General features: G+C 33.0%; 1 protein-coding gene across 1 annotated transcript in view; it reads left to right on the forward strand.

Annotated features, from left to right (window-relative positions):
* The first annotated feature begins 11,887 nt into the window (after positions 1–11,887).
* LOC111395224 (probable NAD(P)H dehydrogenase (quinone) FQR1-like 1) overlaps positions 11,888–14,014 on the forward strand; it is an 8,934-nt gene continuing 6,807 nt past the window's right edge. The window contains exons 1-4 of the mRNA XM_023021217.1: positions 11,888–11,992; positions 12,854–12,947; positions 13,254–13,516; positions 13,862–14,013. Of these exons, the coding sequence (XP_022876985.1) occupies positions 11,970–11,992; positions 12,854–12,947; positions 13,254–13,516; positions 13,862–14,013 (532 nt within the window). The 5' untranslated portion in view covers positions 11,888–11,969. The remainder of the gene's footprint in view (positions 11,993–12,853; positions 12,948–13,253; positions 13,517–13,861; position 14,014) is intronic.

Here is a 14,014-nt window from a genome sequence, read left to right on the forward strand (position 1 = left end):
TTCAAACACAAATTGGTACCTTGATACTAGCTCAACAAATCATCTCACAAATGATTTACATAACATGAACCTTCACTCGGGGCTATACCATGGAGATGATCAAATCCACGTCGACGATGGGGGCAAATTTGCCTATAAAGAATATTGGCTCTGCCACTATATCAACTCTAACTCAATCTTTCACTTTATCTCAATTATTACAAGTACCACAGATTAAAAAGAATTTAATACTTGTGAGTCAATTTACACGTGAAAATAATGTTTATATTGAATTTCACCCATCTTTCTTTTTGGTAAAGGATGGAACCACATGGAGAATTCTAATGCGCAGCAAAACTAAAGACAGGCTCTACTCTTTCTCACCATCAGCTCCACCACCAACATCTCGCCTATCCTTTCTCTCCCATCGCGCTCCTCTTGATGTTTGGCATTGTCAGATGGGCCATCCATCTTATCAAACCGTTTGGCAACTTGTCTCCAAGTTCTCTCTACCTCTTTCATCAAATAAAACAGTGAGTCTGTGTTCCACTTGTCAACAAGGAAAGAGTCATCGTCTTCCATTTTCTGAGTCAAAGTCTATTTCCCACTCTTCTCTTGAATTAATTTTCTCTGATGTTTGGGGTCCATCCCCTATTATGTCAACTAATGGAAATAAATATTATGTCTCTTTTGTTGACCATTTTAGTAAATTCATGTGGCTCTTTCCTATACCCAACAAATCAGATGTGATGCAAATATTTTGTTACTTCCAAAAACTCGTTGAACGCCAAATTGAAAGAAAAATAAAAGCTATACAAATGTATTGGGGGGAGAATACCGCTCACTCCACAAATACTTTAACAAAATTGACATTCAACATCGTGTAACTTGTCCTCATACATCACAACAAAACAGGTCCATCAAGAGGAAACATCGTCACGTCGTTGAAACGAGACTTTCTCTTCTATCTCATGGCAGTGTTCCCTATGCCTATTGGGATCATGTATTTTTAATGGCAACGTATCTCATAAATCTTCTCCCCACAACTCCACTTGGTATTTCACCATTTGAAAAACTCTATAAACATATTCCCGATTTTTCACTATTTAAAATTTTCGGTTGTGCTTGTTTCCCTTACCTCCGTCCCTTCAATCAACACAAACTTGATTTTTGCTCAAAGCAATGTGTTTTCATTGGTCTCAGCAACATGCATCGTGGATACAAGTGCCTGAACACTTCCAGTGGCAAAATATTCATATCCCGGCATGTAATATTCGACGAGACTATCTTTCCATTCGCTAGCCCATCACACAAGACCACTACCACCCCGTCCACATATAGCCCAACCGGCACCCACTCATCCTCCCATGCGTCATCCCCTTCTGCAAATGACATGCTCCCCACTGCCTCACCCCTTACTGAAACGACATCATCTCTTCCAATTCTCCCAATCACATTTTGTTTCCCACCTCAAATGTCTCTCCTGCATCTGGTTCGTCATTACCTTCACCCGCTCCTTAAACACGTCCACCACCCAACCATCAATAGAACTTACAGCTACTGCAGATTCTCCGGAGCTCCGTTCCTACAAAATGACTACAAGGTCTCAGAACCACATCGTGAAGCCCAAGACCTTCATTGATGGAACAGTCTGCTACCTACTTCTGCAATCTTTCTATGTCACAGGCGGTGTCCCTAACTCTCCCATGAACTATACAAAAGTAAGAAATACAGTGAGTGGCGCAACGCAATGGATGAGGAATTCACAGCTCTTATGAAGAATAGCACCTGGTCTCTAGTGCCATCATAATTGAACATGAACATTGTCGGCTCCAAGTGGATTTTCAAATCCAAATACAAAGCCAACGTCACTCTTGAACCCCATAACGTACGGTTGGTTGCCAAGGGCTACCACCAGCAACCTGGAATCGACTTCGATGACGCATTCAGTCCAGTGATCAAGCCGACAACCATCCGGCTTGTTCTAAGCATTGTAGTCTCCAATCACTGCCCAATCCATCAAATTGATATATAAAATGCATTTCTTCACGGAATCTATCGGAGGAGGTATATATGCATCAACCTCTTGGATATGTTCATCCCAATTTTTCAAATCATGTATGTTGATTGCACAAAGCGCTCTACGGCTTAAAACAAGCCCCATGTGCCTGATACCATTATCTACATGAGCACCTACCATCACTCGATTTTGTCAACTCAAGTTTCGATACTTCACTCTTTACCTTCAGACAAGCTTCGGTTACTCTTTTTGTTCTGGTATACGTTGATGATATAGTCATCACTGGCTCCACCTCACAAAGCTATATCTATATTAATCTCTGCTCTCACCAGTGAATTTGCTATGAAAGACATGGGTGTTGTAAGTTTCTTTTTGGGCGTTGCAGCTCATCACGTAAAAGAGGGGCTATTCTTATCTCAAAGTCAGTACATATATAATCTACTTAGTCGCACGAACATGGTCAGTGCCAAGCCTGTCTCTTCACCCATGTCTTCTTCCCAGAAGCTATCACTGTTCTCAGGTGCTCCACCACTCTGATCGCTANTTTTAATTTTTAAAAAAACAAACAATGACAAGATTGTTACAGAGACAGAAGCTACTGCAATCGTTACAAAGTGCAATATTACTTTCACTATAACCCAATCAACTAATTAAACCCAATCAACTAATTAAAAAAATTGAACCCAATGTGCAATCTCAAAGTAATCTCTATCGAATGCAACCACACCATTACATTGAATGTAATAGACAACAACTTTTAATCGTTCGAACATTACGATTAACGTAACTTTTTCGAAAATTTGACATCAATATAACTGTTAGCGACAAGAATCCTTGAGGCTTTATCAACGCACATAACCATATAAATGCAAGTATATGTTAAATGCATATTGTAAATTGCAAATTTAAACAGAAAGCAACATAATTAACCTAATTATATTTATCTCTCGATAATTATCACATATTGATTCAAATCTATCATTGTTTCTATTATATTTTCTTTATTATTTTCAAAATAAAAATTCTTTTCCATTTTCTCGCCATCAATCTTCTTCTTTGATAGTCTCCATCCATGAACTGTTATACCAAGTTAGTTTCTTCAATATTACACAAGCTTTAGGCCCTCTTTCTACCCAAAAAACATAATATTATTGGAAGGTAACAGGTTATGATCACAATTGCGAGTAACAATTTGTTTGATAACTTAGCTCAGTTTTTCGTTTCCTCAAAGTGTAACCTTCTGCCATCAAATTTTCGAATCTTTGAGCACAATTCAATGTCCTTTTTACATGTAATAAATTTTTGTATGAGAATGAAAATTTCGACGATTCTCGATACAAAACCTTATTTTCCCTTTGTAATATCAAAATATGTTACAACACACTAGTTTTCCATCACAAGACTCGAAGACTGGCCCATTACTGAACTTCTCCCTTACAAAAATATTTCTTAATCAATCCTTAAAAAGGTAGACACGTAGCAGCCAACATCATAATTGAGATGTAATGAGTTGGATAATTTTGACCAAAAGCCAATTCATTTGGCAGTTGAATGGAAGATGTGTCTGCCCAATCAATGACAAGAAGTGGTTGTGGCCTAATAAAACTATTTTATTTCCTCAAAAGCCAACATTGTCCACACAAATGAAAATGAATTGAGTTTGGTATGGGAAATAATAGTATTTGGTCTCCCCTTCAACACACGTAAAAAGATGTAATGATTCCATGTTCCAAAGTTGATGATGGGAAGAGCAATCGTGGAGCAAAATGTACTTCCCTTCTAATGTACATAACTTTCAACGGCATAAAATCATCTTCATTCACAATGAATGCATGAATATACGACGTGTTGATATGTAGATTATACGCATTGAAATTGGTTATAAAGTGTACATATAGACATAATTTATCGGTTATTTTGTTATCAACTACAACTAAGTAATAGGACAATAAAATTTGCAAGATGTAACCTTTTTTTTTTCACACCGACACCTTGATCTAATCATTGGTGTTTTGAATATATATATATTCTCCGAAGTACAATAATGACAATACTTTTCCAGAAGAGTAAAAATCATTACCAACTCTAATGAGGTAGGTAAAATTGATTACTAATGCTTATGAGGTCGGTCCAAAAGGACACAAAAGTAATAGATTATGGATGCATTGTATTAAAGATGGCGAAGTATGCATAATGCAATAAAAATATTATAGACTTTAAAATCAAGATGACTTTTTTATTAACAAATTTCTTATCATGTCCCTCTGTCCAATGTCATCTGCACACTTACCGAAAATGGGTGTGAAATAGACGAAGAATAAAGTTGAATTGTCGGAAGAAATTTACCGTTGGGACTGATAGAGAGACACATTGCCGTGGGACTCGATTGCATAACAAAATTCCAAAAAAAGTGGACCCTCCCCCTAATGTGAGTATTCTGTCAAGAAGTTGGTCACTCATTCTCTAGCATTGTAGCAGGTTTGATAGACAAATAGGCAACAAAATTTACCAGTGTTAAAGAATTGTGTATCTTTAAATATGCACATGCATGTCTATTTATAGAACAAGAATACTTATAGAATTAAGTTAAAGCATCGATGTGCCCTAATTCCATGTGTCACGCGTCCATTGGCTTGTAGAGAGGTTGTTATTGTAATGTTTCCTCTTGCTAACTTGTTTCATTCATTGTTCAACCAATTTATCTTGTAGAGATTGATTTCCTTAAATTTACATGAATCTTCGGGATTTTGTGCAGATATTTAAGAGTTGATAAGACGATTCCATATAGAACACATCTTATTAAGATACAACAATATATGTGACAAATCATGGATTGATTTTCAAAGGCACTGTACCTCGTTTGAGGATCTTTGCCCGTCGAACCCATTGGACCTTCGCCTCTAGACTTCCAATGGAGAGGGTGAGACCTAGTTATGATGACTAACCATGCGAAGATCACATTGTAATAAGCTTTCGTGGTCTTCACTTTCATAATGGTGCTTACGTGGCCTCCAGATTTGAAGTATAACAAATATTGAGGTGACGGATTAGTGAAATTATAAAAGCGAGACAGAATCGTGACATTGAGTGCATTTTACATGCAAAAAGATAGTGCATGCTATTTCACCTTCAATTCCTCTCTTTCACGGGGAATCATTTCGAATTTATTCTACCATTTATCACTTTCAATTCAATTATTTTGGCAACTTTTCGGGTGATTTTTATAGGCTTGGCGGAAATTACTATATAAATTACTTTTTTTTTAATTGTAAAATATGCTTGCATACTTTTAATCGAATTTATAAAAGTTGGAAAACTTACTTAAAAAATTTCAAAACGAAGTTGAATTACTTGCCTATTGATTGCTTGCCTTTAACATCGTCTTGTACTCGCTTCTTGATCAAAGAATCGATCATCAAGGAAGAAGTTTGTTGTTCACAATTCAAGAACCCAATTTGAGATGTTATATTCCCAAAAATTAAGCCTCCAAAATTTTTCACTCTTTGAAGGAACCCGAATTTTGCGTATGTGCTGGTTGTTTTTCCTTTTAGTGAAGTGGGTGTATATATGGAAGTTATTGATTAAGGGAGGTTAACTTTCAAATTTAATTTTCAACCCCTCCCTTCAAAATTTATTTCCATGCAAAATCGGATCGGGTAAACCTGCATGGACGAACCGTTTTCTTCCAAACACTTATTTTATTATTAAAAATTTGATTACTTTTGACAATAAAGTGAAAACTACAGTCAAGACGTGTTAATTATTTTTAACCGTTATTGGCAAAATGAATTATTTACAAAATTTAATTAAAAATAATTTCTTTAGCTTGGTCAAACATTCTCTTCTATCAGACCATCTATGAACGGGATTCTGAATCTCCTTTCGGCTACATTACAATTAAAAGAAAATGAATTATATCATGGAGAAACTATTCATATATATATATATATATTTCTGCCAATTGATACCTTTATGAACTGTTCAAAATTTTCAATAGAAGCATGCCAATGGAGAAGCCGCAAAGGCAAGCAAGACAAATTTGATTGTTGATTGGTTCTTCACTTTATTACCCATGAAACCTTTATACATTTTATTTGTACAATAAATATTGTAAAAATTACAAACTTAGAAAATTTCTTGTACTCCCGGAGTTTGAAAACTCGGTACTTTGATATGTATGTTTTACATACTTGTCTAAACTTTTAAACTTAACGAGTTATTGTTAATTGAGAGGATATCTACCTAATTTATTGTAATTATATTAATCATAGGAGAAAACCAGACTTGGATGCACTTGTAGCAAAGAAATGCCATTTTAAACCAAATTGGAATTAATTCAAAGCAATTGAAGATCAACAGAATTGCATATGACCAAGGTGACATATTAAGATAGCAATTGGAGGGGATTCACAAATTTCAAAAGCTCAAAATATGACATTTGAGAAGTTGGAGAACTCAAATGAAAACTTTCAAAATTTGAATTGGATCAATTACGGTGTAAATATCTAAAGATGAAGGAGCCATGATGCAAATAACAAGGAACCTAAGCTGAACCAAAGAAGAAATTCATAGACCAAGTTGAAGGAAAACCAAAAAGAGAGGCCTCGCAATCGCAGGTCTGGCTTATATGGTCGCAAGCTTGACAAATTCAATTTCAGCATGTGCAACATTTGTTCTATGCTGTCGCGATAAGTTACCCTATGCGATCGCATAGTAACACCCCATAGTCTAGATTGGTTTTTTTATTTTTATTTTTATTTTTTGCTTTCTCTATTACAATTCAACTTCTACATGGAAAGATTAGAACACGAGATTTGACCTAATTCTTGGGATTATAAATATAATATTTGTCTACCATAAAAAAGGGGAATCCTGACGGGAGAAAATACATATTCCTTGCAAGCTTCAAAGAAGCCTTAGAGATACCAACACGTCTACGTACATAAATTACATTGAAGATGTTGGATTTGGAAGAAGAAGAAGAAGAAGAAGATTCAAGCACAAGGAGGGTTGAAGAGTTTCAAGATTTTGAGATTCTTTTCGATCTTCTTTTATATACTTTATTTTCGAATGATATACTACCAATCTAATTTGTGTTTTGGTAACAATACGATACTCGAATAACTGTTTATACACTAGGATAACGATGAACTTTTTATTATAACATTTTATTGCTAATTTCAAGTTCTTGACTTTAATAATTATTTAATTTTGAATTATTGTTAGAATTTTAATGCATTTTCAATTACTTGATCAACATTTGAATGATTTTGTGATTTCTATTCAATTAGAGAGAAGGAATAGAAATTACACGACATAGTAATAATTATTATAAAATCCGATAATGGATAGAAATATATCATTCTACTGTGCATGTTCTTGTTAATATTCATGTGATTTAAAGTATCTTTAGGCATTCACATTCTTAATAGAAATATAGTAGGATTATATGTGAGAACATATTTGATTCTTTTCGAAATATTATTAAATAAAATGGAAGTATTATCTTCAAGCCCTAATAAGTGGTGTCAAATAATAAATTTATATTAAAATGAAAGAACATGTAGGGATTCAAGTCCAAGTTCTTTTCAATTAGTTAAAAGCTTGATATTTATATTAGTTATAGGTATAGTTTGGTAAAAGAGGAATCTAAATAGGCATCTAATTGAATACTATAGTCTCTTTAGGAAACGACATTTGAACTTACGTCTATATTACTATTTATCACTATTCCATACATTTATAGTTTGGTCGAACAAATATAACTTGTCACTTTTTAATTTATAAGTGTATTTTGATCCCAATTATATAGTGGGTCGAAATTACCTCATACGCGTATCAATTGAATTATGACAATGAATATTGAGTTTTCATACTCTGAGAGTAATAGAAATTTTTCCATGCATTCTAGTACTAAGCGCCCCGAACAAAATAATCAACAATCCTTATTACATTTTACTTTTCTACAATCCTGTAAAACTTAATTTATCTCTAGTATGTAAAACATGTCATAAGTACTTAACACTCTAATAATTATCTAGACAAGCCATAACAATCTTATACTTGTTAGGGTATATGCCCAATATATATTTTGATTTCATTTTTGCACGAATAAAATGTTGATTTATATTATTTAAAGAACGTCTGAGGGATTTGGGCCATTTTTCGAACGAACGAGCACTTCTATATTTGGAACGCTCGGATAGTCGGTGTACGAAGAATTGAGCGTAACTTTTGAAAGAGGTGTCCGTTTCGGGCCCATAAGTACTTTTTGGAAATGTAGCGACCGTTTTGGATTGAACTCACGACTTCGTCCTGACATATGAGAGATTTCGGCCATTTTTCGAAAGAACGAGCACTTCTATATTTTGAACGCTCGGATAGTCGGCGTACGAAGAATTGTGCGTAACTTTTGCACACGGTGTCCGTAGTTCTGTTTCTTTATTGAAAACGTTTTGTTTTGTTCATTTATTAATATACACTTATTTAATTTGCCTAATTATAATAAGATTTTCCCACTTAATCTTAAAATTGTACAAATATAAAGACACCTACTTCTTGAAAATTAAATCATTCAATTTCTTTACTATTCCCAACAGTAACTTACTACCAGTTGTTAATAATTAAATATTGGTAAATTAGGAAAGTTTTTAGCAAAAATTTCTTCTTCAATAACATTAAATAAGATTTTTAATTCGTGTGAAAAATAAAATCAACTTATATAAATTGGATGAATGTAGTATAATTTAACAAGGAACACATATTAAATATCTAAAATCAAATGGACAGAGTACATGATCATTGATTATCAAATTACAGCAACGAATCTAGACATACATGTTAATAATTAGTTGCATTCCAACCTATTAATAATGGAAGATTTGTAAACCTTTATATCAAATTCTTTAAAAAAAAAAAAATGAAAGAAAGAAAGAAAGAAATGGGAATGTTTCACTTATATAATTTTTCAATTTCTTGAAAGAATATCGATGAATAATGTTTCACTTATATAATTTTTCAGTTTTTTGAAAGAATATCGATGAATGGAGGTTTGAGATTACGTTGATCAAAAAAAGTGTAAAACCCGCTTTAAGGAAAACATACTAAACGCTTAGAATTTCAATTCTATCCAATTATCTATCGATTCAAATTTTCTCAATTTCGCCGTCCCGCATCAAAAATATGATAGTGAGAAGAATCGGATTCCAGCTATACTCATATATTTAATTGTTCATAATTTTTGCCGTCGATCTTTGTTTAATATATATGTATGTCACATGTGATGTATTGAATATGTCACTACTAATTTTATAATTTGAACGAAAAAGAAAATAAATGCAGTTTATATTACTGCGAAGCAATTTTGTCAGCATTCAAAGTTCCAGATACCCTTTCTGACTCTTCTTCTTCGCCTATCTGTTTTCCTGGTCACATGTATATATGTCACATGTGATGTATTGAGTACGTCAATGTCCTAATTTTATAATTTGAATGTGAAAAAAAATATTAAAAAAAAAATGAATGCATTTTCTTATATAAATGAAGCCATTTTGACAGCATTCAAAGTTAAACTCTTCTGCTTCGCCTATTTGCTTTCCATGTTAATCTCCTTACACAATTTTCTAATATTTTATTTCGATTGTACTAAGACGGACTAACAAAAGTTGGCAAATTTAAAGTCGACTATATGAACAATTATTTGTATTTCCTTAGTTTTTGCTTAATTTAGTCGAATATTTAATCAACTTCAATTTAAAATTTAGTACTTTATTTGGCAAAACAAGTTTTAGGGTCATAATAAATTTAATATTTAATCAACTTCAATTTATAATTTAGTACATTCTTCTGCATTAAAGGTGAAATTGCATTTCTGTTTTCCTCAACAAAATTAAAAAGAAAAAAGAAAATTAAAGTGTTTTTTAACTACCGTGCTATACGACCTGCATGGATGACTGTAAGGATGACCGCATACACACTTAGGGGTAGGGATTTTTTTATTTTTTTTTGCACGGGACCCATACATCCTATGTGAAGGCGCCGTCTTCGGAGGTGTCAGCCATGCGAGTCGAGTAGCGTTACTCATTTTTTAATAAAAACACTTCAATATTTCTTGTTTCTTTAGCCGCCGCCAATAATTTTGTCAATGAATTCGAAACTTTATCTTTTTGATTAAAAAGTCTAAAATAGTATTGGTGGCCCGCAACTTGCATATATTTACTAATGCTTATGGATTCAACAATTAAAATTTCTTTGAATTTCTTTGGTCTGATTTGGCGCACAGAAAGAGAGTCGTGACTATTTGATTTGGATTAAAATTTGATTTTAATTTAAATCAAAGTCAAATAATTAATATTAACCACATTTTTTATGAATCCAATAACTTTCCAATCACATGTTTCAAAAGACAAAAATTTTAATCACTGTCTACTAAAAAATTTAATTTTAATCCCCACCAAACACCATTTAAAATATATTCTTGTCAAATTCTATTCGAGTCTCCATGTTAACAAAAATAAATGAAAACTTTGTTCAATTTCTTCTACGACAAACATTAATCATGAACAAAATGGAACGATCGATCATACTTCGATACTTAAGACTACTAAAAAATTTAATAAATAAGTTGTACAGAGTTTTCAAAATACACGAAAATAGCATGAACATGGCCTGTGGAAGTAAGCAATATCATAGAACTTTGAGGAGCGAAAATAAGGGTTCGTCGATAAGTGCCTCTTTATCTTAATCATTCTTCATTTTAAAGATTTTCATGTTTTTGATACTACGTTCGGGGTTGGTGCACATAAGCGAGTCGACTTTGGACGGTTGATTTCTTTGCTAGATTGGTGTCTAGAGAAATGTTAAGTAGAGACATGTTAAGTTATAAATTTCATTCTAATTTATTATAAAAGTATTAATCAACATATAAAATTTTAGACTACTAATAAGATTGATCATCAAAACCTTAATAAAAATGACTTGTGAAGTTAGATTTATTATCTTTTTCAACTCACTTGTGTCGCAAAATAACATTATTATTGAAGAATTGATATTTTATTACTCTTTTAGTTTTTATGCAATTGTCGAGTGTATAATTGCGTAACAAATTTTATTTTTAGGCCTTGTTTGAGTCACATTTTTTTTTAAAAAAAATATATTCTTCAACAATGATTTAACATCATCTCAACCACATGTTCTTCAATAAAATAATATTACACGCAAATTCGAAACTTTTCCTTATTTCTTAATTACATATTTCTCATCAAAACACTATTCAAATTACATTTTTATTTCAATAATGTGGCTCAAATAAGTATTTAGTAATCTATTCGTTTGAAGTTTGGGGTTTTCCTAAAATGACTTATTTTTAAATATTTGTTTTCTTCAAAATCCTGATCAAATTTAAACTTTGGTGAAAACTTGCATTCGTCACTATTACGGTATATATAAATCACAAGTTTGTATCTATATGTATAGATTTTTTTTTTCTCTTTGCCCTTTTAAACACGCTAATAGAAGATTCCAGCGGAACTGTCTTCATTGAATTGATAGATGCAAGCAAAATCATAAATAATTAGAGGATATTTGGTAATGATTAAAATTGAATTTTCTAGTAGATTGCGATAGAAGTATTTGAAATGTGTGATTAAAAAGTTGTGGGATTCATAAATACGTAGTTTATATTAATTGTTTGACTTTGATTTAAATCAAACAAGGACTTAATAATTACCATTAAAAAAAAATTATGACATCACCAGCAAGCGCAACACGTCAATATTATTTTATAACAAAACAAAAAATATTCCAAAAAATTAATTATTTTTTAATGACTCAATTAGGATCAGGCAAAGTTCAAAGGTCAACGCTGTCTTCCATTTTGACTATATATGCTTCCCCATTCCCTCTCTTTCTTCTTCATCCTTTCCAACTTCTTATTCATTCACCAAACACAAAACAGTTCCCATTCTTGCAAATGGCTACCAAAGTTTACATTGTGTACGTTCTTTATACTTTCTGTTTAGTTCTTTATTTTTTTCCATTATATATTTTTATGGTTCTTGAAAGTTGGAAAGTCCCCTGCTTCTTGTTTTATCCTTCTAAATTTTAAATCACGATCTTGAAGATATTTTACATTCAGACTAAAAAATAGAGAATGGGATTGTTGGGTCATATGAAGTCCTTATATAGGTTCTTGATTTTGTGATTTAAATGAACTTGACATCAAGAAATTGATTATTTTTGTTATTTATCGTTGCCTGAAAGCCGATTCAGGTTGCATTATGAACTGTGGCTTCTAGAGTAAATCCCCATATTAAATCTCTGTAAAATTTTGCGATGTGTTTTCCTTCTTATTGACTGTGTGCCAAAGTAATATTTTTCTTTATTGAACTGATGGGGTTTTCTATCAATATTCTGTAAAAATTTAGGACTTTGCTAGTTGTAAAGTTTTCTTTACACCTTTGTTGATGGATGCTGAGGTGTCATACATTTTGACCCTTGATTTGAATCTGTCAACAAAGGTGGAAAACAATTTCTGTACAAGTAGCTTAATTGATAATTTTAACTAACATTGTTGATGTGCAAGATTGGCCATGACATTTATTATTATTATGTGCTAATCGCTATAAGATTTGCATCAAGTTGGATCTTGCATTGTGTTCTTGCTCTTATAATTGTATCTAATAGTTCGAAGACATGGACGCAACTGTTTATTAGCTTGTTCTATTGATGGTATCATATCCATTCTTGCATCAATTAAAGCTTTGAAAGTAATAGATTGTGTATTTGACACAACTTACCTATTGACATCTCCAGTCGTACAAATTTGTAGCTAATGAACTTCAATTTATGATGCAGATACTATTCTATGTACGGACATGTTGAGCGATTAGCTCAGGAGATTAAGAAAGGAGCCGAAGCTGTTGACGGAGTAGAGGCCAAATTATGGCAGGTTTGTTATTATTCTTGTTCTAATTGTTCAATTATTAACAGAAGATTCTGATGAACAATATCCAATGTAAGTCTTTGTTATTGCTTCTTCTGGGATGCACAAGAGATAGATACTGATTAGTTTCATAGTTTGGCTGCAAAGTTAATATTCAAACATCGTTTCTTAGAAACAAATTATTATATATCTTACCATAAGAACCTTTGGGATAAACAAAAAAAAAAAAAAAAAAAAAAAAAAAAAAAAAAAAAAAAAAACTCCTATGAAGATGTATTTTGTTGTTATTTATATGAGATGCGATGGTAACAGGTGCCGGAAACTCTTTCTGATGAGATTCTTGCAAAGATGAGTGCACCGCCGAAGACTGACGCACCAGTCATTACCCCAAATGACCTCACCGAGGCTGATGGAATCATATTTGGTTTCCCAACTAGATTTGGTATGATGGCTGCTCAGTTCAAGGCATTTATGGACTCGACCGGAGGCCTATGGAAGACCCAGGCGCTCGCAGGGAAGCCTGCTGGCATATTTTACAGCACTGGATCACAAGGAGGTGGACAAGAAACTACCGCGTAAGCTTTTATTTTGCCTTTACTACCTTAGAGTATCTCTAATGTTGGTGTAAAATTGGGTATAAATTGGTATCTCCAAAACAACTTTTGCATCCTCATTTGCATTTTGATGTATCTAAATCCTAATTATGTTTCAATGAAAAGATCTAAATCTACTTTTTGCCTCTCGTGGTTGTAAAAATTTACAATTTTTTTTTACATGTTCTGCCGGAAAATGCAATTTACATATTTGCGTCTCTCCATTAGAGAGGTTTCCGGCCACTTTGGAGATCTAAATCTCTATTTTATACCACCATTGAGAAAATTAAAACAAAAAGACTGACTCGGGATTTCGTGACTCTGCAGCTTAACAGCCATTACCCAACTTGTCCATCACGGTATGATTTTCGTGCCCGTTGGCTACACATTTGGAGACGGCATGTTCGAGATGGAGAATATTAAGGGTGGCAGCCCGTATGGTGCCGGAACCTTTGCTGGAGATGGTTCTAGACAGCCTTC

Source organism: Olea europaea, chromosome 6 (assembly GCF_002742605.1).
Source record: "Olea europaea var. sylvestris chromosome 6, O_europaea_v1, whole genome shotgun sequence".
In the NCBI taxonomy this organism is placed as follows: Eukaryota; Viridiplantae; Streptophyta; class Magnoliopsida; order Lamiales; family Oleaceae; genus Olea; species Olea europaea.